The following is a 26,474-nucleotide window of genomic DNA, read 5'->3' as shown; positions in this document are numbered from 1 at the left end:
GGTTACAGAGTGTTCGTGCCCATCTGCACGCTTTGTACTTCTCACCACACGGGGCTGGGCGTGATGGGGTGGTGGTGGTATTTCAGGTTCAAGGACTCAGGCCAATCTTGGACCCTGACAACATCCTTTCCAGTGTCTTGTGCCCACGGGGACGGTGTGGCCTCCACTGACGACAGCACCCCCGGAGGGGAGAGCAGCCCGATCTGCCAAGCAGACACTTGGCAAGGCTCAGGTTTCCTGGACCGGATGGCGGACCGGGGCCGGAGGCTCGCGCGGCGCTGGTAGGGCACAGGATGCGCGGTCGGGCGTGCGCATCCCGGGCATCCGCCCGCGCTCGGCCCGCGGCGCAGCTGCTGCAGATCCGCGGGGGCCGCTGCCTCCTCAGGGCCTGGAAACTGCACGAATCTCCCCGCGGGGGCCCCGCGTCCTCCCCTGCAGGGGCGGAGTCGACCACCTGACATCCGAGACGCCCCACGTGGGCTGGGGGTGGGATTGGGGGCGTGGGGTTGAAAGGAGAGAGAAAAAGCGGAGGCGGCAGGAGTGAGAGTTGGGAGGGAGAGGAGAGGAGAGGAAAGGAAAGGAAAGGAGTGGAGGAGAGAAGGGAGCTCCTGAACGCCGCGCGGAGAGGGAGTAAAGAGCAGCGGGAAGAATAAAGGGGACCCTGAGGCATCCGGAGCGGAGCAGGTAAGGAGGGACAGGTGAATAGGAGGGAAGCGCCGGGCTAGAAAGAGTGGGGAAAAAGGCGAAGAGGCGGGAGTGAGAAAAGGGCTGCGGTTAACGGAGGAGTTAAGAAGGAAAGAAGAGCAGAAGGGATACGATTCGAGGGTGAGGAGGGGCGGGAGGGGGGTCCTTCAAGAAGGAGCGGCAGAGTAAATGGGGCCGCTCGCTGCGCCTTTAAGGTTGTCAAGGCGACGGCTCTGGCCAGACCGAGGCGCATTGACGTCAGCAGCCGAGTGGTGATTGGCTGCGGCCGGGTCGTTTCCGGTGGAGCCGCCGCGGAGCCGCTATCGCAGAGTGGGTCCGGGGTTGGGAGGGAAGCGCCGAGAGAGCTCAGCCAGCCGCAGACTCGCAGCCGCAGTCCCGCGCTCGCCTCCTCGCGTCCCCAGGCAAGTGCGCTCGACGAGGGGCCCCGCTGCGGCGAGCTTCGCCGCCCCGTCGCCGGTTTGGGGGGCGCTGGACCGATCCAAGATGGCGTCACGGGGAGCGACCTGCAGGGGATGGCCGCACCCCCTGCCCCTCCCCGGCGGGCGCCTCCCCGCAGGCCTCACGCTCCGGGCCGCGCCTCCGACCCCGATTCTGTACCTCCGAGGCCTCCAGCCCCCGGGACGTCCGCTCCGGTGCAGGGCTCCCCGACCGCACCGCCCCCCACCCTCCGGCCGTGCGCTCCCCCTATTTCTCATGGTTCCGGCCCCCGGCCCTCCGCGGCCTTCCCTGGCCCTCCGCTGCCCACGCGCCCCGCCGCCTGCGCCCCCGCGCGCCGCGGCCGCCCCGCTCGCCTTCCCTCGTTTCTTGAAGGACAACAGCTCGGTTTTTACCGGCTTCGGCCATCGTTTCCCTCGGCGTTTCTGGCGGATCTTTGAGACCCGTCAGTTCTTGTTTTCCTCTCGACTGTCCTCTTCCTTTAGCGATCGCTTTTCCTCCTTGCCGGGGTGATCCCCCCTCCCCCCCCCACGGTTCTAGCCTGGCTCCTAAATTTCATCTTGTCCCCTTTCACCTCCTTCTCCCGATTTTTTTTTCTTCCTCTCCCGAGGCCTCGTCGCCACCACGGTGGCCTTCCGACTAGAGTAGGATGAAGGGCACTCTCCCGTCCTTCCTCTCAAAAATACGCGGTATCTGTTAACCCCTGCAGCTCAGGGCAGGTGTAACGACCTGAGAGCTTCCCGAAGGGTGGGTCTGTTCAGCCGAGGAAAGAAAGCTAACGTGTTCTCCAGGGAAGTATTCCTGGCTGCTCCGAGAGGGTGCAGCCGGAATCAGCAAGTGTTTCGCCAAGCGTTTTTAATATTTCCTAGCATGTAATTCTTTTGGAACTGCATTTTATCCCAACTGAAACTTCCAAACAAGAGAATGTGAGTGTAGAGACATTGCAATTGACATCTGAAAGTATTCAATAATTTTTGGAGGGAGAAGCTAAATTGTCGGGCTCTTCCGACTAGGGAGTACAAGTACAGAGTCAAAGTATATTCAGTTAAAAATATTAAGACCGTGAAATTTGGATATTCAGGGATTCACATGGTGACTCTATTAGATCGGGGCATTTTTGTTCATGTGCGACTGTATTACTGGCGACTTTTTGGTCTTTTTAATACATTACTTTGTTTCCAACAAAACAGTTTTATCCCTTTAGAGATAAGGTTGTTCTCATTAATTTTTGAATGATTTCTCTGGTCAATTGAATATATGTATTGATATTCCTGGAAAAAATGTCTGTTTTAAAGCATAAGAGATCTGATTTATTATTGTTCTTGGTGGCCTTCAGTATTATCAGAAATGCATAAAATTCTGGTGAAGGTTATTCTCAGTTCATATGATTGACCTGAAAAAGTGTCTGGCATAAACTCATCCTCAAGTGGATGTTTTGGGTTTTGGGTGTGTTTTTTTTTTTTTTTTAACTGTTTATTTCTGAAATAGCAGCATGATTCCTTATCTGCATCCTTTAATGTATGTTGTCAGGAAGCTGCACACTTTCTGTGGTCTGTTAATTAATCTGCTCTGTATTGACCCTTATGAAAGTCACCAAAATAACATGAGTAATAGCGTAGCACTTTATTCTAGTATTTCTTTTTGCTTTTACATGTACCGTTTCATTTCAGTAGTTTTGTGTGCGTTATATTTTGAAAAGTCAGATTAGTATTGATTTTAATTGCAGAGCAGACCTGGCTTTTATTTTCTAACCAATTATTTAGTAATTAGGAGTTAGAAGGAAAACAGTTTATGAATCTGTTGGTTACATTAAGCTTTTAGTTCCAAGGTAAGGTTAGCTACCTGTTACTATATCTCTATTTTACTTCACGTCGAGATAGTTCAAGATAGAAGAAAATGTTTTGACATTTTCCTGTCTAAATCTTTTATAGTTTATTTGGTAAGGTTGTTTTTTTTTTTTGTTTTTGTTTTTTCTATTAAGGATTTTCCCTCTTACCAATGGGTTAAGTGTGTTATCAATTAGGGTTAGAATCTGGTAAAAAAGTCTCATCTGGGGTTCTTTTTGTGCTTTAAAATTGTTTGATTACACTAGTAGTTGGCGCATCAGATCCTTTGCCCCAGTGGTTTGCTGGCTGACATTAGGACACTCCCTTGAGATAGGAGTGTCGTATAGGGAATGTCAGATGTTCTTCATTGTGCTTATTTGCTTTCATTTAGAACCTACTTGTGTGCCCTTTAATTCTCTGTCCTGTTTACCATTTACACACTTCCCACGTCATCGTGATTTTTTTTGCAGGGGGAGAACTGAATGAAATTCCCATAGGGCCTGACTCCTCAGCACCCCGCCTCTGCAGGGGATTGTGGCTCAGACTTCCTCCCTGGAGCTGAGGTTATTGCCTCTTACTGTTGCTGCCTGCAAAGTCTAGATCCTGCAGCAGAAACTGAATGAAACACTTCTTGGGAAGAATGCTATTTCTCTGCATATCATAGCATTCCTTAGCTCTCGCCTCCCTTAAAATAAAAACCTACTTAGGGAGGGGAAGAAAACACCTTCGTGAATCAGTCCTAATGAATTTCTTAAGTTAAAGGCCAAATTGGCATTTGCTCTTTATAGTTGACAAAAGCATGTGTGTGTCTCTTTCCTTGTAGAGAACGAGAACCATGGCGTCTGGCACCTCTGCAGCCACTGAGGAGGAGCGCAGCCTCCGGGAATGTGAGCTCTACGTGCAGAAGCACAACATTCAGGCCCTGCTGAAGGATTCCATTGTGCAGTTGTGCACTGCTCGACCCGAGAGACCTATGGCATTCCTCAGGGAATACTTCGAGAGGTTGGAGAAGGTAAAAATAAATGTGGGGAGATGAGATGACCCTGACAATTGTTAAATGTAATGCTGTAGAATGTTGCTAATTTGTATCTTTTGGAAGAAACAAAATTCTGACCAAATAGGAAGTCTAAAATAGAATTTCAAAACAAGGGGGCAGTTAAGGCATTTGTAATTTTTAACTTTGCAATCAGTAGGCTTTACCAGAAAACAAATCTGTATGCTATGTTTACATGGCAAACAAAGGGTTTCCAAACTTGTAACTGTTTTAATTAATACATAAAACTGGTTAAATAAAATAACTGACTACATACAATTGATCAGAAGTAGTATAGCAGTGTATGGAATGAGAAATTCTAAAGTATTTGAAAGAAGTTAATGTTTTTCTCTTCCTCAGCAAAGCAAGTAAACTTAGTAAGCCTTATCCCACCTTTTAAAACCAAGTGAATGAAGCATTTGAGTCTAGCTCAGGGGTGGGCAAACTTTTTGACTCGAGGGCCACAATGGGTTCTTAAACTGGACTGGAGGGCCGGAACAAAAGCATGGATGGAGTGTTTGTGTGAACTAATATAAATTCAAAGTAAACATCATTACATAAAAGGGTACGGTCTTTCGGCTCCGCAGGCCAGATAGAACAGCCGAACGGGCTGGATCCGGCCTGCGGGCCGTAGTTTGCCCACGGCTGGTCTAGCTTGTGACCAGTATATCAGAACTTTTGAAATAGTGCAGTTCATTTTTTTATAGACTATATCCCAGATGAATTGACTGTAGAGCAGAGATCAAGGTTGATGATTGTCAAAATTGTCCTTTATTTACAGTTCTGGTCAGGACTCATTTCCTCTTAAAAAAAAGTTAAACCAGTTTTCCTTTGTTGTGTTTTTTTTTTTAATCCTCACTGTGTGTATATCAGTGTGCCCAAAGCATATGTATATGTTTTTCTAAGCAAAATGATAATTTTGCATCAAAGACCATACTTTAATTATTCCCTCAAGAAATGATGAATGAGAAAGTCGGGATCCCTAAATGTTTTGAGTACGTAGTTTGAACTGCTTCTGTAAATTTGTGAGATAAATTTACAGGTTTTATTATGCATATTGAAGTTTTGATATGGTTCATAATGATTATGAACCAGTTAAGAGGGATATCTTAGGTATATGATCATTATCTGTCTAATGGAAATATGTATGACAAATCCCATTGATTTGGGCAGTTAATCAGATTTACTTATTTGTAAAATACTCTGTACTAAGGTTTTAAAAATTGTTTCAGTGGCTCAATGATCGGACATTTTCTACTGTTTTCTTGAAAAGCTGTTAAAATTGGTGTTTAGTACCATAATTAGAATAATTAACAATAACAACAAATAACCGGTCCTTGTGAATGTAGCCTTGCTGTCTTGGAATTATAGTAGAAAGTCTGTGTTTTTTTTTGTGTGTGTGTGTTTTTTAAATCTTCACCTGAGGATATGTTTATTTTATTTACATTTTATTTTTTGAGAGAGAGAGATCAATGTGAGAGAGAAACCTCAATCAATTGCCTTCTGTACTTACCCAACCAACCTTTTGGTGTATAGGATGATGCTTCAACCAAATAAGCCACTTAGCCAGGGCAGATTTTCTCTGTAAGCTGTGTCCAAATAGTGAGATACTCTAGATCCACGCTGCTATGGGCATTTCTATTTTGTGATAAAGTGTGTTCCTAGAGATTTGTTTCTGAAATGGGTCACTGTAACGTGATTCTTCTCTTCGTATATCATAGAAACCATCCAAGGAGGGGATGAAGTTGGTGAGACATGATGTGTCTTTTTACAGGGAATGTTAAATGTATGGTGCTAGTTTCAAAGCCTGTACTTACAATAGCACTGATTAAGCACTATCAAAGGGGAAGGCAAGAAATCATTATTAGCTTCTTTGCAGGTGGGATTTGTTAGATTTAATGTGTGTTGGCTTCTTTACCTCTTAATGCAGGTCACAGCTTAACAAGCTTTTCCTATAATGCAAGGGTCTTTGTTCACTTGCATACATTTCTTTAGCCAGGGCTTTTAAATAAGTAGATTTTCAATTTTTTAACAGGTCAGTTGTTCTGCATATTAGGTGTTAGGTTTAGATGTCTGAAAATCAGTCACATTCTTCTCACCTCCTTCCTTGTGTTAACCAAGGGTCATGTTTCTGGTATCCTCAACTACTGAGTGCACCAAAAACTTTCACAGTGTTTTTTATTTTTTATTTTAATTTGTATATATTTTTTAATTGATTTCAGAGAGGAAGGGGGAGAGAGAGATATAGAAACATCTTTAATGAGAGAGATTCATTGATTGGCTGCCTCCTGCACGTGCACACTGTGGATTGAGCCTGCAGCTAGGGCACATGTGCCCTGACCAGGAATTGAACCGTGACCTCCTGGTTCATAGGTCCGATGCTCAACCACTGAGCCACACCGGCCAGGCTCTCACAGCGTTTATTGAAAGCTGCTGTGTTTTACTTCAGACTGTCATCTGGAATTCAAGTCCCCTTTTATGCATATATTAGAACTTTGCCTGTCTGATAGAAGAATTTCAATAGCTGCGACCATTGAGTGTATGTGCCAAATACTGTGTGAAGCACTTTACATACATACTCATTTCAAACTTGTGAGTTAGGTGATTATCACCATTTTACAGAGGTCGCAGATAAAACTAAGAGTGATTAAGTAACTTGGTTATGATTGTACAGTGTAATAGTTATTGTTGCAGCAGCATATAACCCTCAAATTTCAGTGGTTTATACAAAAGACCTTTCTTATTTCTCAATCCTAGGCAAATCGTCTGAGCTCAGCATATCTTGTCTTGTCTCCACATGTCTTAACTCTGGGGCTGAGTGGAAGGAGCAGCCACTGTTAGAGCATGCCCTTCTCAAGGCAGAAAGGGGACAGAGTTCAAGGGGGCAGAGTCAGACCGCACAAGTGGGCATGATATGGCATGTCCACTTACAGTCCAGGGTCAAAGCCCCAAGTCAGTGGGGTGGTAACTTTACCTACAGGGAAGAATAGACTGGTAGGAAAGGGAGTGAACAAATAATTGTTAAAAACACTAAGTGGTCAGGACAGAATCCTATATAATCCTAATATAATAAAAGGCTAATATGTAAATTGACCAAACTGTGGAATGACTGGCCACTATGACGCACACTGACCACCAGGGGGAAGATGCTCAACACAGGAGCTGCCCCCTGGTGGTCAGTGTGCTCCCACAGGGGGAGCGCCGCTCAGCCAAAAGCCCTGAGCCGGGCTCACCGCTGGCCAGCGCAACAGTGATGGTGGGACCCTCTCCCCGCCTCTGCTGCCCTCAGACATCCCCCGAGGGCTCGCAGTCCCGGCTGAGAGGACACCCCCTCCCCCCCAGTACTTGAATTTCATGCACTGGGCCTCTAGTCTGAACATGAAAAAGGATAGTCTGGGAGGGTTTGAGGGGTAGGGGGTGGATTGTTTTAATATATGAAAGAAATGAAGTGGGAAGAGACTGACAGAATGACAACAGCAAGAACGAGGATAATTAGAAATTGAAATTGATAATGGCTCTGAGTCATCAAGATTAGGTTATATCTGATTGCTGTAAAGAGAATCTATGCAAATTGTTAAAATCAAAATGCTGCCCTAGCCACTTAGGTTTGGATAGAGCATTGGCCTGTGGACTGAAGGGTCCCGGGTTCGATTCCTGTCAAGGGCATGTACCTAGGTTGCAGGCTCCTCCTTGACCTGGGCCCTGGGCTCATGCAGGAAGCAACCAATCAATGTGTGTTTCTCTAAATTGAGTATTTCTCTCTGTCTTTCCCTCTATTCACTCAAAATCAATGGAAAAATTTCCTTCGGTGAGGATTTAAGAAAAAGTTACCTTCAAAAGACTCTTAAAAATACAGTTAGATAGAATACAGTTCCAAATGAGATGTCATTTGTGAAATTTTTGTGACATTCCAATGACAAATTTAGGGGTTGGAATTTGTGTTTTCTTTTATACTCTTTAAACTTTGGGGAGACTTGAGTTTTATAGTTTTATGTTAATAAGGAATCAGAAAACCTTACTGATTATTGCAGTTACCAGAATGAAAATGGAAGTGAGTTTTCTAAAAATGTTTTTTTTTTTTAATTAGTTGCATATTTATACATGGTTCCAAATTCTGCAGGTACAAAAGGGTATAACAATAAAGTCTTCTCTGTTGTCTTCCTTGAATGCAACCACTGTTTCATAGGCCTATGGGCATTTATAGACAAATTCATATGTAAAAGAGTTTCTTATTTTCAAATGCTTGTGTGGCAATTCCCTGCATAGATACAGCATAATTTATTTAAAATCATTCCATTAATGACCACTTGGTTGTTTCCAGTGTTTTACTACTAAAAACAATACAAGGAGTAACTTTGTATATATGTCATTTCACATATATGCATATCTTAGAATAAATTTTTAGAAATAGAATGGATTAGTCAAGTAAATGCATTTGTAATCAAATATACAAATATATTAAATCTATTTTTGTGATACGTTTTTTTTATTGTGTGTTTTCTTAATTGAAAATTAGGAAATCCAAACAAATGAGAAAAATAAAGCAAACCCTGTTCCTCAAAAAAAAAAAAAAAAGTAAAAATCAGGCATGATTCTGTTAATAGAAATTAACACTATTAATATCTTGATGGTTACTGTTCTGGATGTTTTGCTGCATGTGTATTGACTTGAGGCCAAAGTCAGGGCTGAGTACCATGCAAGGGGGAAAAAGTAGGCATCTCCTTAATTTCATTTTTATCAAAAACTTTTCTGAAATCATAAATGCTAATAACTTCATTTTGAATTTGAAAGATGGTTTAGAAAAGTAATGGAGAATGAGTCAAATGAGAAAGTAGTGGGTAACACATTCTTGTGTTTTCATTCTTAGTTTATATTAGGCATAATAAACTCATTCTTTGCTGCAGACATGAGGAATTTCTTTTTAAGGCTCTAGATTTGATAAATAAGAATGTTAAATATTTCATTTCAGTTTTTAATGTGAATTAATTTAGCAAGATGTTCTTAAAAGCAGGTAACGTTTTTAAAATTTAACTACAAGTGTAAATACTGATGATAATAAAGAATGCTTGTAGCTCTGCTAGGAGAAATATTGATCTAATTTAAATTCTTGGTTACCATCAGCACATAATTTCATTATTTGTTTTTTTCCTGAGACTCCAGTTAGAAATGAATTCCATGGGCTCAGGACCCTCCTCCATTGGTTTTTATATTTCACTTGCCTATCGTAGACTTGGCATGCAGATTTAGCAAATGCTTATTGAATGAATGAAGTAACACAGTAATCTAGACATTCTCGAATCACTTTGCTATGCCTGAATACATTCTATTTTGGGGGGAAGGAGGGGTCTCATGCTATCTTCAACAGCATACTAAAAACCTAATTCCTCAGGATTTTGTTTTGCAGTTTATTGCTGTTGTGTGTGTTACAATCCTTGTCTGTATATATAAAAGCTTAAGCGACTGGCCAGTAGCTATGACATGCACTGACCACCAGGAGGCAGACGCTCAACGCAGGAATTGCAGAGTTGTGGTCACTTGGCAGCGGAGGTTATCAGGTGACACACCCGGAACCAGAGAGGAGGGAGCCCGATTCCAGAGTGTGTCACCCAAGAACCGCCCTCTCGCAATCCGGGACCCCTCAGGGGATGTTGAAGAGCCGGTTTCAGCCTGATCCCTGCAGGCCAGGCCGAGGGACCCCACTGGTGCACGAATCCGTGCACCAGGCCTCTAGTGTTACTATAATGAGTATCTAATTTTTTACTTGCATGTTATGTGTCCTTATACTAATGACTTTTGTTCATTAATAAGTATGGCATCATCGTTTTACTCTATCTCAACTCTACCTTTAGGCCATCACTCTCTTCCTAACCTCCCCCTTTTCAGTGTCCTGTTTGTCTTACCCTTTTACTGCTTTAGATTTTCCCTATTCTTTCTGTTTACCCCTTGTTAAAATTTCACCCTACTTACATATCTAATCTCTAATCCCCTGCTCCCAAGTCCACATACACCTCTCCCTTCGCTGTCTGAGCTATCCATAAACTTGTCCTTCTCTCTGTCCTTTTGTTGTTGTTTGCTTGAATGTAGATTATATCCAATTTATATGCTGTTTTTGTGAGATTGTTTTGCTTATTCTTCTTTTGTTTATTTTTTTGTTTGTTTTGTGCTTCAGCTTTCCCTTGCCTCAATCCATATTAGTTGGTGTTGTAGTTTGTATTAATCCCCAGGCACTTGTTGCTGGCATTTGCTGGGATTAGTGATTGTTCTATTGGAGTTTTATCCCCAATATATATAGTCTGTTCCCCTTTCTCTCTTAGTCACTTTCTTGTCTCTCTTACTTTTTTTTTTTTCTCTTTACTTTCCCTTTTCCCAATTTCATTTTCACACTCCTTTTTTCTTTTTTTCTTTCTTTCTTTCTTTTTTCCTCTTCTTCTTTCTCTCCTATCACCTAATTTGCCTTTCTCTGGTGGTCACCTTTATTGGAGGTTATTAATATCGTGAATACATTCCTGTTCAGTGCCTTGTGAGTTGTACCTGGTAGTGCTGTATTTTGTGCCTTTAAATCAACCCAGGAGAGAGAGAACTACATAACCAGACACCCAGAGAAGAGAGACCATGGGGAGACAAAGAAGCAGCCCGCATATGAAAGAAAAGCAGGCATCACCAGAAAAGGAAGTAAACGAAATGGAGGCAAGCAACCTTCCAGAAAAAGAATTCAGAGAAATGGTCATAAGGTGGCTGAAAAGAATGGAAGACAAATTCGACAATATGAGCAAGAACCAAGAGGAAATGAAGAAGAACCAAGAAGAAATGAAAAATGACATCGCTGCTGTAAAGAACTCAATAGAAAGCATCAAGAGTAGACTAGAAGAAGCAGAGGACCGCATCAGTGAGCTAGAAGACAAGATGGAAAAAAATACCCAAGAAAAGCAACTTCTAGAAAAAAAAATTAAAAGGCAGGAGGAGAGTCTAAGGGAACTTTGGGACAACACGAAACAAAACAACATCCGCATAATAGGGGTTCCAGAAGGAAAGGAAGCTGAGCAAGGAATAGAAAACCTCTTTGAAGAAATAATGACAGAAAATTTCCCAGATATAGGGAAGAAAAAACCCACACAAATCCAAGAAGCTCACAGAGTCCCAGGCAAAATGAACCCCAAAAGACCGACGCCAAGGCACATTATAATTAAATTGGCAAACACCAACGACAAAGTAAGAATCTTAAAAGCAGCAAGAGAGAGACAGAAAGTTACATACAAAGGAACCCCCATCAGACTAGCAACTGATTTCTCAACAGAAACTCATCAGGCCAGAAGGGAATGGAATGAAATATACAAAGTCATGCAAAGGAAGGGGCTGAATCCAAGAATACTGTACCCAGCAAGGCTGTCAATCAAAATTGAAGGTGAAATCAGGAGCTTCACAGACAAAAAAGGACTAAGGGAATTTATTACCACCAAACCAGCAATGCAAGAAATGCTAAAGGGTCTACTGTAAAAAAAAAAAAAAAAGAAAGAAAGAAACAGGAAGCGAAGAAGTAACACAGGGGTAAAGAATAGGAATGGCGACAAATAAGTACCTATCAATAATAACTTTAAATGTAAATGGATTAAATGCCCCAATCAAAAGACATAGGGTAACAGATTGGATAAGAAAACACGACCCATATATCTGCTGTCTACAAGAAACCCACCTCAGAAAAAAAGACGCACACAGACTGAGGGTGAAGGGATGGAAAAAGGTTTTCCAGGCAAATGGAACTGAAAAAAAAGCTGGGGTAGCAATACTTATTTCTGACAAATTAGATCTCAAACTGAAGGACATAACAAGAGATAAGGAAGGCCATTTCATAATACTAAAGGGAGCAATCCAACAAGAAGAAATAACTCTGGTAAACATATATGCACCCAATACAGGAGCACCCAAATACATAAAAAAACTCCTGGAGGATATTAAGGGAGACATTGACAGCAATACAATCATAGTAGGAGACTTTAATACCCCACTATCACCATTGGACAAATCCTCTAAACAAAACATCAGCAAAGAAACATCAATCCTAAATGACTCACTAGACCAGATGGAATTAATTGACATCTTCAGAACATTTCACCCCAAAGCCACAGAATATACATTCTTCTCAAGCGCACATGGGTCATTTTCAAAGATAGACCATATGTTGGGACATAGGCAAAGTCTCTTCAAATTCAAGAAGATAGAAATCATATCAAGCATCTTCTCAGACCACAGTGGCATAAAACTGGAAATCAACTACAATAAAAACAACCCAAAGAAATCAAACACATGGAGACTAAACAGCATGCTATTAAACCATGACTGGGTTACCAGAGAGATCAAAGAAGAAATAAAAAACATCATGACAACAAATGACAATGAAAACACTACAATCCAAAATCTATGGGACACAGCGAAAGCAGTCTTGAGAGGGAAGTTCATAGCTCTACAAGCCTACTGCAAAAAACAAGAAACAGGGGTAATAAATTACCTAACCCAACAACTCAAAGAGTTAGAAAAAGAGCAACAAGAAAAGCCCAGTGTAAGCAGAAGGAAGGAAATAATAAAGATCAGAGCACAGATAAACGACATAGAGACCAAAGAAACAATACAAAAGATCAACAAAACCAAGAGCTGGTTCTTTGAAAGGATAAACAAGATTGATGAACCTCTAGCCAGGCTCACCAAGAAGCAAAGGGAGAGGACCCAAATAAACAAGATCAGAAATGAAAGAGGTGAAATAACAACAGATCCCGCCGAAATACAAAGGATTGTTAAAAAATACTACGGACAACTCTATTCCAACAAACTGGACAACCTGGAGGAAATGGACATATTCCTAGAAAAATATAACCTTCCAAAACTCAATCAGGAAGAATCTAAACAGCTCAACATGCCAGTAACTATGGAAGAAATTGAAGCAGTCATCAAAGAGCTTCCGGCAAACAAAAGCCCGGGGCCAGACGGCTTCACAGGAGAGTTCTACCAAACATTCAAGGAAGAACTAAAACCTATCCTCCTCAGACTATTCCAAAAAATTCAAGAGGAAGGAACACTTCCCAGCTCCTTCTATGAAGCCAGCATCACCCTAATACAAAAACCAGATAAAGACAACACAATGAAGGAGAATTACAGGCCAATATCCCTCATGAATGTAGATGCCAAAATCCTCAATAAAATTCTAGCAAATAGGATCCAGCAGTACATCAGAAAGATCATACACCATGACCAAGTAGGATTTATCCCAGGAATGCAAGGATGGTTCAATATCCGCAAATCAATAAATGTGATACATCACATAAACAAATTGAGAGATAAAAATCACATAGTCATATCAATTGATGCAGAAAAAGCATTTGACAAAATCCAACACCCTTTCTTGATAAAAACTCTCAACAAGGTGGGAATAGAAGGATCATACCTCAACATCATAAAAGCTATATATGATAAACCCACAGCTAACATCATACTCAATGGGCAAAAACTAAAACCATTTCCCCTAAGAACAGGAACAAGACAGGGATGCCCACTCTCACCACTCCTGTTTGACATAGTAATGGAAGTATTAGCCACTGCAATTAGACAAGAAGAAGAAATAAAAGGCATCCAAATTGGAAAAGAAGAAGTAAAGCTGTCCTTATTTGCAGATGACATGATATTGTACATAAAAAACCCGAAAGACTCCATCAAAAAACTAACAGACTTAATAAATGAATTCGGCAATGTAGCAGGATACAAAATTAACACCAAGAAATCTATGGCATTTCTATACACCAACAATGAACTTACAGAAAGAGAGACTAAAAAAGCAATCCCATTTTCCATCGCACCAAAAAAATTAAGATACTTAGGAATAAACCTAACCAAGGAGGTAAAAGACCTATATGCGGAAAACTACAGGACACTGAAAAAAGAGATAGAGGAAGATGTAAACAGATGGAAGAACATACCATGTTCATGGATTGGTAGAATCAACATCATTAAAATGTCCATACTACCCAAAGCAATCTATAGATTCAATGCACTCCCCATTAAAATACCAACGGCGTATTTCACAGACCTAGAAAGAACTCTCCAAAAATTCATCTGGAATAAAAAAAGACCCCGAATAGCCACAGCAATCCTGAGAAAGAAGAATAAAGTAGGAGGGATCTCAATACCAGATTTCAAGCTGTATTACAAAGCCACTGTCCTCAAAACAGCCTGGTACTGGCACAAGAACAGACATATAGATCAATGGAACAGAATAGAGAATCCAGATATCGACCCAAACCAATATGCGCATTTAATATTTGACAAAGGAGGCATGAGCATACAATGGAGTCAAGACAGTCTCTTTAATAAATGGTGTTGGGAAAATTGGACAGATACATGCAAAAAAATGAAACTAGATCACCAACTTACACCATACACAAAAATAAACTCAAAATGGGTACAGGACTTAAATATAAGACGGGAAACCATAAAAATACTAGAGGAATCCACAGGCAGCAAAATCTCAGACATATGCCAAAAGAACTTTTTCAGTGATACTGCCCCTAGGGTAATGGAAGCCAAACAGAAAATAAACAAATGGGACTACATCAAAATAAAAAGCTTTTGCACAGCAAAAGAAACCATCAACAAAACAACAAGAAACCCCACTGTATGGGAGAACATATTTGCAAATGGTATCACTGATAAAGGTTTAATTTCCAACATCTACAGGCAGCTTATACAACTTAATAAAAGGAAGATAAATGATCCAATAAAAAAATGGGCAACGGACCTAAATAGAAGCTTTTCGAAAGAAGACAGAAGGAAGGCCAAGAGACACATGAAAACATGCTCAAAGTCACTAATTATCCGAGAGATGCAAATCAAAACAACAATGCGATACCATCTCACACCTGTCAGAATGGCTATCATCAACAAATCAACAAACGACAAGTGTTGGCGAGGATGCGGAGAAAAAGGAACCCTCGTGCACTGCTGGTGGGAATGCAGACTGGTGCAGCCACTGTGGAGAACAGTATGGAGTTTCCTCAAAAAACTGAAAATGGAACTCCCATTTGACCCAGTAATCCCACTCCTAGGAATATATCCTAAGAAACCAGAAACACCAATCAGAAAGGATATATGCACCCCTATGTTCATAGCAGCACAATTTACAATAGCTAAGATTTGGAAACAGCCTAAATGCCCATCAGCAGATGACTGGATCAGAAAACTATGGTACATCTACACAATGGAATACTATGCTGCCGTAAAAAAGAAGGAATTACTACCATTTGTAGGCACTTGGATGGAATTAGAGAACATTATGCTAAGTGAAATAAGCCAGTCAATGAAAGAAAAATACCACATGATCCCACTCATTTGGGGATAATGAAAAACATTATAAACTGATGAACAAAAAGATAGTTACAGAGGCAGTAAAGCATCAAACAGACTGTCAAATTACAGTGGTAAGGTTAGGGAGAGGTGGGGGAAATAAGAGATCAACTGAAGGACTTATATGCATGTATATAAGAGTAACCAATGGATGCAAAACATTGGGGGATGAGGGCATATATGGGAGTGGGGTGGGGGTGGGGGGCAATGATAAGATATGTACACATATAATACCTTAATAAAAATTTGAAAAAAAAAAAAAAAAAAAAAAAAAAATAAGTATGGCATCTATTATCATCTGAGAAACAGTCCTTATTTCAGAATATTTCTTTTCAAACTCAACTCCATTTTTCCCCATTTGGAATTGGCTTTTCCCCTTTTACATTGGTGTTGAGGAAGAGATTTGAGGTGACTTATCATTGAAATATGAGAACATCAACTTTACATGCTGAAAGATCTCCTGTATAAATGTATAATCTTTTTTTTTTTTTTTTTTTTTTTTTTTTTTTTTTTTTTAGGAGGAGGCCAAACAGATTCAGAATCTGCAGAAAGCAAGCACTCGTGGAGATTCAAGGGAGGATGAAATCTCTCCTCCTCCACCCAACCCAGTGGTTAAAGGCCGGAGGCGACGAGGTGCTATCAGTGCTGAAGTCTACACAGAGGAAGACGCTGCATCATATGTTAGAAAGGTAGCTTTGATGTCTAAACATTTGGGGCAATGTTTTCAGGACCCACATGGTAATCTTCTAGTTTCTTTGATGAATGCATTCATGATTTTGAATAGTGTAAAACACAAACAGGCTAGATTATACTCCACCCTGTGGTGTTCTTGGGTACTGAGGGACAAATTTCTGTGATGACAGTGCCATCAGAGAAAATAACTAAGTGGTTATTAAACAGTGAATAATTTCATTTTGGGGAGTTTTCTTTTCCATGATGTTTTGCAGTAGGAGGAGGCAGTACTCCTTTTTCTCTTGAATCATGGTATCAATTTTTTTGGCATCCTATAATTTATGTTGTGGCTGTTAACCTTATATCGTGTAAGCATCATCCTGATTGTTTCTTCCTTAGAACCCACCCACCATTTCAGGTGATGTTATTAGCTTGAAGGGGGAAGAGAATCGTTCTGCCAAGAGGCTTGTGGAACTAATGGCACATGATCACAATTTAAAAAATGACTATCATAAAATGTTCACTTTGCCTTAGAATAATGACCTTGGTCAAGGTGTTTTTTGGTTTGTTTCTTTAGTTGCTGACTGGGAACCAAATACCAGCTTTTAAATACAGGTCTGGCTATAAGCAAGGGGATTAATTAGTCAGTATTTGTTGAGTACTTTGTGGATCAAAGGTAGTACATGAGGGTTATGTTGAAAATACTTAAAGCAGTCTTGTTTCAGTACCATCATGTAGCTTGTCATTTACTTGATATGCAGGTTGCAAGCATGCAATGTTTTTGGTTTATGCAATCATCATTTGACCTTCTATTCTAGGTTATACCAAAAGATTATAAGACAATGGCTGCGTTAGCCAAGGCCATTGAAAAGAATGTGCTGTTTTCACATCTTGATGATAATGAGAGAAGGTAGGTAGAGGTTCTTTGTTATGTGCTCTTTTCCTGTATAGCTGTAGTCCCAAACTAGTCTCATCATCGTTGCACATTTTAATGTTCATTACTCACCTGATGACAATCCCTGCTGAATATTTTAGGAGCTTGAATTTTAAGGTTAATGCTTGAAATCCACAGAAGAGGCACATGAAATGTAACACGAAGCCTTCTATCCCTTGCAGTGATATTTTTGATGCCATGTTTCCGCTTTCCTTTATTGCTGGAGAGACTGTTATTCAGCAAGGTAAGGGCTGCTGCTTTTGTGGCATGCAATATTATTCTGGGAGAGGAGACCAGATTGTAAGATTTTTAATATTGAAGTTTGTTTTTCTCTTTCAACCTACCAGTTTCCTTTTGTTAAACTACTGAACTTTTTTATTTCTTTTGAAAATTAAAATTGACTCAGCTAAAAGGCACACTTACCCTAAGGGATTAATATTTCCCTACCATCTGATACAATTTTGTTTATAGTAACTGTTAAAGGAAATTCCTGCATTTTTTATGTTGGATGTATGGAATTTCAGAATCATATATCCTTTATATTTTTAATCACATATAAAAATAAAGTAGGAAATAAGCATAACTATTTTCTCCATCATGTAGTTCTCTATTTATGAGGTTTTATACCTTCTAATGATTGTTACCTTTTTGCCCACATATACTAACATGGATCTATTCTTTTGGGTCCCTCCCCACCTTTGCCTTTCTTTGACAGCCTGATACTTTGTTACTTATTTGGGTTTTTATGTTGTTACAGATGATAGGCAGTTAATATTTTGCACACACATAATGGCTGTTTTTTAAGTTATTTTTCAGAGGTATTTTTCATCATGAGATGACTGAAAATTTGATCAGTTTTATGATTTTTAAAATATATTACTGAACTTTTTCCCCTTGAAAGATTGTGTTAATTTATAACACACTCTTCTTTCATAGCAGAACTGGAAATAAGTTTATTTCACAGTAATTTCATGGTTTCCTTTGTGTTTCTTTAATTTGTAAAATGCTTCTAACTTTTTTACTCTCTCTCCTTTAGGTGATGAAGGGGATAACTTCTATGTGATTGATCAAGGAGAGATGGATGTAAGATTTAATAACAAAAATATGTTGATAATCTTAAAAGTCAGTGTATTGATATATATATTGCTTCTAAGAGTTTTCTGAAGGGCTGTTACAGCCTTTGTATATTAATTCCATCAATATTTTTGCCAAATATTTTAATGACACAGAGAAACTTTTTAAAGGTAATTTTCTTTAGGTAGACGTGCAGTTCAGAACTTTTGCTGGAGTAATGGTTAAGTCGTGTGTGTGTGCTGTGGGGTAAGACAGGTGTAAGGAAGACTCCCTGTCATTAGTTAATGAGACTTGTTATAACTTTTTGATTCTGTAAGTTTTGATAATAAATGATATGAGATACTAATGGCATTGTTCTCAGGATTAATAGGAAATTCAGTGCCTTATGCAAGTGAAATGCTTATTATTAGCACAGTGCTCAGCACAGTACTCTGTAAATGTGTATGGCTTTTATTAATGCTTGCTTCACCTTTCTGCCCTGATCATCAGTTGAGTGAGTACTTTTTTCTTATCAGATGATTAAACTAGGTAAATCACAGGCACTCGGAACTGAACTCATTGTCAGAAGTCAAGTATTTTGCTCTGTTGTGTATTGAAAACATAGTATATTCTGTTTTCAAACAAGTTCAGGATTCTGACCCCTAAAAAAGGTTTGCCTGTTTTTAGTACTTAGATATTTGTGTGTTTAGGAAAAAAGCAATTGTCATTTGCATTTTAGGTCTATGTCAACAATGAATGGGCAACCAGTGTTGGGGAAGGAGGAAGCTTTGGAGAACTTGCTTTGATTTATGGAACACCTCGAGCAGCCACTGTCAAAGCGAAGACAAATGTGAAATTGTGGGGTATTGACAGAGACAGCTATAGAAGAATCCTTATGGTAAGACCATGGTTTTTGAAATGTGATTTAGACTACCTGTCCATGTAACTAATGTTTAAATTGAATAATATCACCAAATTAAAATGAGAATATTACTTTCGATGATTGAGTGCTTTGCATTGAGCCCAGGTTAGCATTATTCATTGTACCATTTGAGACAGTGATCTTTTAGAACAAAAGTTTGACCAGGAATTACATGGGAAGCAAATGTAGTGTATATGAAATTGTCAGCTTACCTTTGGAATTCTCTCCAGTTGCTCATAGGCACATCTTCACTTGTCTACTCTTTACACATCACAGATAGTCTGATAGCTGCTGCTTCTAAGTGCCTAAAGTTCTTTAAGGCCATTCAGAAGTAATCAGTTCCCTAAACTGAAAGTGGGTAATTGGTAATGAAAATGTTATGTTCCCTCTCACTAAAGGAATAAACAAAATAATAAAGCCTTTGGAACATTCTGATGACATAGTCAGACTTTTTGAGAACTTTGTGGCAAATTAATAAGAGTAGCTTTGGATATTTAAGTCCCAGATGACGGCATTAGTCACCTTGAATGGTTTTCTAAATTTGTGCAGAGCCTATCTGGCTATTTGACAATATGCAGTTAGATGTACTTTGAAAATTTTCTGTATTTGGGGGATAGATGTGTGTGTATATATATCAATATTTATAATTTCCAAGGCAATTTATTGTGTAAGGAATGTTTATTATAGGGTACTGTTTGTTCCCTTTTTCCTCCCTACATATATTTAACAAACTTTGCAGATAAGACAGTTTGGCACTTTTGGGGGATGGGGAGGGCTGTAAGTGGTAGCAGTTTTATTTTTTTCCTTCCATGGAGGATTGGAGTTATGGGGAACAACACTGAGCTGGAACTATATTCAGCTGTAGTCACATGGAGAAAAGTAATCATGTATCAAGAAGCAGCAGCAGCAAGCTGTGACTTCTCTCTCAGTTTACTTGAAACTTAGTATTTATTCTTCCACAGCATTATTTGACAATTACACATTTTTTGACATGACTTTTTTGTTTTTTTTTGTGTGTTTTTTATAGGGAAGCACTCTGAGAAAGCGGAAGATGTATGAGGAGTTTCTTAGTAAAGTGTCTATTTTAGGTGAGTTTTGGAAGATGGCATAGAGAATTATTAAGTTGAAGTGTTAGCTGTAGTTAAACAGAATCTATTGTATTTCATAAAAACTACTCATTAACAATTCTGTTTTTACTAATAGTAACATACAACACATGGAATACAGAGTTAAAGTGTGACCGAGAAGTAATTTTAAAGTGTGCTTAATTTGCTAGTATACGACAATCTTAGGAAAGATTGGAGCTGGGAGCAGCTTTCTGGAATTATGTGCTACTCACTTCTCTTGGAGAGACAGAAAGGCTGAGTGTCCTCTCCCTGACTCTGCACATTTACAGTTGTTCCTCCTGTGACATCTGTCTCTGTTGCTCCATCAGTGAGTTTATTGGTTAAGGAAAGTTTTCTAAGAACGTATTTCCTCTGTAGAAGGATGAGGTGTATGCTTTCTCAAAAAAAGCTACAAGTTTTGTTGAAGTTTTGGAGCTATGTCTATGTGTTGTTACAACCACTGATAGGGTAAATGGCAGTTTTTACAAGGTAGGATGCCTTCTGCCATTGTTTTGTTACAGTGAATTGACTCCACCCTCTCACCCCCTTATTTGTCCTTTCTCTGAAAAGGTTCCATTTGCTTAGTGTCTTAACTTTTGTTCCAAAGGCCAAACTATTTTCTAGTTCTTGTTAGTTTGATAAATTAATTCAAATGAGGATTTAAATAGATAAATGACTTCTATAAACCTCTGGAATAATATGGATGGTGACACTATTTTGGGTTCTGTAATTGCAGGTTTGATTTGCATCGATGGCAGTCTTTAGGAATACGTAATGATTACATTTTTAATTCCTTTACCATTGGGTGCCTTTGGTCTAAATTAACCTGGCCACTGGGGCTGCTAAGTAAGGACCTAAGGGTTATCTGTGAGTAATTGGAGGATCTTGCTGAGACTAGAGGTAATTGAAGAGAGGCACCATGTCTAATCTGAGACACTCACCGAGTATTGAATGGGCATGGCTATATGGTTGATTCTCTTTATACTTTTTGTTTTAAAGTTTTTAACAGTACCGAATTATGAGAAATTCTTGTCATTCTTACTTTTCAGAATCCTTGGACAAGTGGGAACGTCTCACAGTAGCTGATGCATTGGAACCAGTCCAGTTTGAAGATGGGCAGAAGATTGTGGTGCAGGGAGAACCAGGGGATGAGTTCTTCATTATCTTAGAGGTAAAGGACTTTGTATTTGATACTTTTAGAAGTTGTAGAGAGAAAAAAGGGTTAATTCTTATTTACACCCTTAGGTTTAAAGAACATCTGACAGTTTTATTTAAAAGTTGCCTTTCATCTTGGAATGCAGTTGTTTGGTTTTCTGTCAGACCACCACATTTTAAGTGTGTTTGAGTCAGAATTCTGAAAGGGCTATTCATGAAGTAATAGCCCCATTCTGGCCTGCTGAAATTAATCCCCCTTATGCAAGCCAAACAAACTCTCAGTATAGCAGACTATAATGATTCCGCACCATCTTGTTAAAATTATGTATTTGGACTATTTGGCAACCAAAGATCAAAGGCAAGGGTTTAAATTCTAAAAGTTACTATGTTTTATAGCTTCACAACCCATGGGAATGTATAGCAGATACTCTCGACTGAAAAGTAGATCCAAAAAGTGTATTTTCTATGAATGTGGCTCTGTAGATGCTAATTGGTTTTATTTAACCTGGGAGAGTGGTGAGGGGGATCAAGAACTCTTTCTGTAAAGAGCCAGATGATAAGTAATTTAGGCTCTGTGAGCCCTAGAGTTTCTGTCTTCATAGTGCAGGAGCAGCCGCAGACACTATAAATAAATTGGTGTACTGTTCCTATGAAATTTACCTATAAAAACAGGTAGCAAGCTTAGATCACCCGCTTCCCGCCTCCCCTAGTTTACTAATCTGTGTGAACCCTTCAAGTTACCCAAGCACCTTAGCTTGATGAGAAGGGCTCCCTATCAGGGACTGCTGGGTAAATAGGAATTAAGCTCATGCAGTTATTCTCTTCAGTCAGCTTTTGTCATATGAGCACACAGGATTTTAAATAACCGTGAAATTCTTTTTTTTTTTTTTCTTTCAGAGTAGCTAAAATTGCATAGTATATACTAGTAAAAATGCTACCCTAAATTTGAAAATATTTGCTTCTTGGTGATTTTCTTATAGGGGTCAGCTGCTGTGCTACAGCGTAGATCAGAAAATGAAGAGTTCGTTGAAGTGGGAAGATTGGGGCCTTCTGATTATTTTGGTATGTAGATTTCCTCACAATATAATACACAGGCATTGTTTCTTTAAGTCACCTTTAAGTGCAATATTGTAGTCTCATAATTTGTCTTTTCTTCTCCTGAATTTAATATTTTTATTCTTTGGGTGGGGGTGGAGATTTGGTGCCAATACCCGGGAACTTTATTCTTTAACTAGAGGCCCGGTGCACAAATTCGTGCACCGGTGGAGTCCCTCGGCCTGGCCTGCACCCTCGCACAATCCGGGAACCCTCGGGGGATGTCAGACTGCTGGTTTTGGCCTGGTCCCCACAGGCCAGGCCAAGGGACCCCACTGTACCTTTAGTATGCATATAAGATCTTTGGTTAATCTCTTCCTGCCCCCCCCTCTCGTCTTCCTTCTGAGATTCATCAGTCTGTTCCATGTTTCCATGCCTGTGCATTGAGCGTCTGCCCTCTGGTGGTCAGTGCACATCATAGCTACCGGTCGAATGGTCGCTTAGGCTTTTATATATAGATTGCAATCCTTTTTGCCTCTCAGAGAACCAGTATGAGATTTTGACCTTTACTCAGTTAATACAGTTAATAAATAAGTTATTGATTATCTCATTGATCAGTTAGTTTTTTTAAAAAATACTTTTTAAAAATATATATTTATTAATTTCAAAGAGGAAGGGAGAGGGAGAAAGAAACATCAGTGATGAGAGAGAATCATTGTTTGGCTGCCTCCACAACCCATGTGCCCTGACCAGGAATTGCACCATGACGTCCTGGTTCATAGGTTGATGCTCAACCACTGAGCCATGCCAGCTGGGCTGATCAGTTGTTTTTTAAGTACAGATTTGATGTGGCCTGTACTAAGTTATTAAGAGAAATACATATTTGTTTTCTTTCTCAGAAGTGCACATCTCAGAAAATGTTCCTCACAGAAGTTAGCCTCCTCTCATTCCTCTCTCTCCCTTCTCCAGGTGAAATAGCACTACTGATGAATCGTCCCCGAGCTGCCACGGTGGTGGCTCGTGGCCCTTTGAAGTGCGTTAAGCTGGACCGACCTAGATTTGAACGTGTTCTTGGCCCGTGCTCAGACATCCTCAAACGAAACATCCAGCAGTACAATAGTTTTGTGTCACTGTCTGTCTGAAATCTGCCTCCTGTGCCTCCCTTTTCACCTCCCCAGTCCATGCCTCACTCTTGCACACTGCTTTATTTTCCCTATTTGCAGCACCACGTGGCCACTGGCATTGCAGCTTCTTGTCTGTTTATATTAAAGTTGCTTTTATTGCACTGTTTTTAATTTGGAGCATTAACTGGATGCTCCTACACAGTTAAATAAAGAGAGAGTTCTATGGAGACTTTGCTGTTACTGCTTCTCTTTGTGCAGTGTTAGTATTCCATCTGGCAATACGTGCCATGCTTTTTGGTGAGGGCAGATCCCTGCACCAAATAATTACCATAGAGTAATGTTGTAACAGTGCAAGATGTTTTTTTAAGTGACATAATTTTCTAATTATCATAAGCATATTTTAGACTGTGGCCATTTATGCTGTATTTCTTTATAGAATAAATGATTTCTCATTAAGCTCTAAGGATTAGGAAAACTGATACAGAAAAAATCTTAGGAAGATATCTGCCTGTGTTTAAACTAGATTAAGGGTGGGAAAATACCCATTTTATTCTAGTTATCAGATGGATATGATCTGTTATGTTTTCTTCTTCCTTTTAACCAGAATTTGTGTTTGTCAAAGCAAATTTGCCTGGTATTGACTGTATCTTGTTATTGTTTCCTCTCCAGTTCTGAAATACATTTAGGTGTAGCTATTCATACCTGCCTTTTGAGTTTGAAACTAAATCATAGGCTGCAAATACTGATTATGATTTAACTACATCTGCCTCAGCTCAGAAATTCTTTATTGATCCAGCTAGTGCCAAATGTTGATCATTGAGAATTAGAATTCCAGGTCTCCACTCTTGGTTATTGACTTAGAGCTTTTGGTTAGTGGACTCCAGGGTAATCTGTGCTCATTAACACAGATTCCAGGAGATTTAGTTTGCTGGGAATAGATAGAATATATGGAGCACAAGTCATAACAGAAAAATGGAGGTGATGTTGCTAAAGGAAGAAATACCAGGTGGAGAGTTCATTGTTGGGAACTTTGCCCTACTAAATTCACTGGGGCAGGAGATTTTGGGGAGAAGTTTTTTACTTTGGTTTGATGTTTTCCCCTCCTTTTTACATCAACTAGAGTTTATGGCGGGTGGGGGTGGGGTGGGGTGTGCCTGTGTTGTTTCAAATTGGTCTCAAAGGCCATCCTGCTGAAAAGTTCTGCTTTCTTATTTAGCATTTATTCTCTGGCAAATGTTTTGTTCTTTTAAAGTAAGCTTGTGTTTTGCGTCTTAACTGTATTTTCGTATTTTCCAGCCTTATCAACCTTATGTGTTACATTATTCCATGTGCACCAATAATACCCAACAGTTTATTTTTATTATGTTATTTTTTTTAAACAAAATCTCACAGTTCTGTAATGTGGGCACTTTTATTTTCGTCGTGATTTATATGTAATATAGGGTTATACTTGGGAGTGACTGCAAGCATTTTTCCATTTGTATGCAACTGGCTTTGATTACTAATCCTTTCTCCTACCCTTTCCCAGGCCATTTAAAAGATAAATTGGTCATGGTAGAGTTTTTTTTCATAGATTTGAGCAGTTTTTAGGTTGTTACTAAGTTTGAAGTATAAATCTGGGAAAGAAGTTTTATTTACATTTTAGTGTGGGATAGAAAGCCACCTTATTACAAATTTTTTATGTTTCGAATCTATATTAAGTGAGGGTTTCTGATCTATATGTTGTGTTTACCTACCTTTTATATTTAAGAAATTACAAGTAAAAATTATGTTACTAGCTTTGTAAAGCTTGATTTGATCTTTGTTTAAATGCCAAAACTGTACTTCAGTGAATTATTTAGAATGCCATAAATTGCAGTTCATATCTGTATATAATAATCATGTTCACATATAATGCTTCCTAAATGAATTTTGCTCTTAAATAATTTGGCTTGCTGTTTACTCCCTTTTGTAGTTTTTAATCTAAGAAAATTTAAGTCTAAATTTAAAAATTAACACATTTAAAGCTTTATCTTCGTGCAATCTGAGTATATGTGAGATATCACGATGGTGTAATTTGTCTTAGTTGATAATCAGGACTTTTGAAGTCATCATTTCTGGACTTGGTAAGTGAATTTCTCAGATCTATTGCTCTAGAAAGTATAGATGGCCAAAGGAACATTTTGTATTGTTTCCTGGTTACTAGTCTGATTATACTGTGTGTGCTAATATACTCTATTCTTTTTGTTATAGATTGTCTTAATGGTAGGTCAAGTAATAAAAAAGATTAAATAATTTAAATTCTTAAATGAATCCGTTTTTCTTCCCTTTGTCCTTTCCTTCTCCCTCCCCTTCTCCCTCTGGAATCTCCGAATCTGGTGGGCAAGATGAAAATCACAAGTGAATTATGGAATTAGTGTTTGGAAAGAGTCATGTGTTTGTTTTCAGTGGTTTCCAAGTCAGCTTGTCAAAGAACGAATCTGAAAACCTTGCTTAAACGGTAATTGAGATATAGCAGGTCTGTTCACAGGGTAGTGAAAGGAAGGATTAAAACAGAAGCTCAACATTTCCTTTTTATTGAAGACTGGTTCTCTGGCTTTGGAACTTTCCCAGACTTAACAGGGAAATATTATTTCTGGTCAGCATACTCGCCTTGGTTAAACTTAATAGCCACTTAGGTATTGAGGTCTGTTTATATATTTTGCCATATATAAAGTTTTATTTATGAGTCACGTAATTAAGTTGTACTCATTAATATATCAGTATTTCTTTATGCCCAGTGAGTTGGAGATGTGTTGTATTCTAGATTACCCTTTAGTTTGCACTGCTTTGTATCTCATCCAGATTCAGTAATCCCTTCCATCAGCTTACTGGAGTGGAACCTTTAGAGTTACAACCGAATACAACTAAAAATGTTCCTTAGGTTGCCCTGGCCAGTGTGGCTCAGTTGAGTGTCCTCCCATATGCCAAAAGGTCTGGTTTGATTCCCTATCTGGGCACATGCTGGGGTTCTATCCGAGGGTGTGCAGGAGGCAGCTGATCAATGTTTCTCTCCCTCTCCCTCTCTAAAATCAGTAAAAGCAAACATTTAAATATATTTTTATTGATTT

General features: G+C 39.5%; 1 protein-coding gene across 2 annotated transcripts; it reads left to right on the top strand.

Annotated features, from left to right (window-relative positions):
- Positions 1-25,665, top strand: PRKAR1A (protein kinase cAMP-dependent type I regulatory subunit alpha). 2 transcript variants are annotated; one of them, XM_080682160.1, is made up of 11 exons: positions 1-684; positions 3,790-3,978; positions 15,903-16,073; positions 16,875-16,966; positions 17,173-17,234; positions 18,027-18,073; positions 18,783-18,941; positions 19,993-20,053; positions 21,121-21,242; positions 22,207-22,288; positions 23,231-25,665. In XM_080682160.1, exons 2-11 carry the CDS (start codon positions 3,802-3,804, stop codon positions 23,401-23,403), a joined length of 1,146 nt encoding a protein of 381 aa, XP_080538286.1. In that variant the 5' UTR covers positions 1-684; positions 3,790-3,801; the 3' UTR covers positions 23,404-25,665. The 2 variants fall into 2 exon arrangements, with proteins under 2 accessions (XP_080538286.1, XP_080538287.1); XM_080682161.1 differs by lacking the exon at positions 1-684 and adding an exon at positions 906-1,106.
- The last annotated feature ends 809 nt before the right edge of the window (positions 25,666-26,474 follow it).

Source organism: Plecotus auritus (assembly GCF_963455305.1).
Source record: "Plecotus auritus genome assembly, chromosome: 7".
Classification (NCBI taxonomy): Eukaryota; Metazoa; Chordata; class Mammalia; order Chiroptera; family Vespertilionidae; genus Plecotus; species Plecotus auritus.
This window is presented reverse-complemented; position numbering and strand designations above follow the sequence as displayed.

What these genes read in the sequence shown, in the direction of transcription:
- PRKAR1A (XM_080682160.1), top strand. Translation starts at nt 3,802, where the DNA reads ATGGCGTCTGGCACCTCTGCAGCCACTGAGGAGGAGCGCAGCCTCCGG. An exon ending in AGAGACTGTTATTCAGCAAG is followed by an intron (nt 17,235 to 18,026) that starts GTAAGGGCTGCT and finishes TCTCTCCTTTAG; the next exon opens with GTGATGAAGGGGATAACTTC. An exon ending in GCTATAGAAGAATCCTTATG is followed by an intron (nt 18,942 to 19,992) that starts GTAAGACCATGG and finishes TGTTTTTTATAG; the next exon opens with GGAAGCACTCTGAGAAAGCG.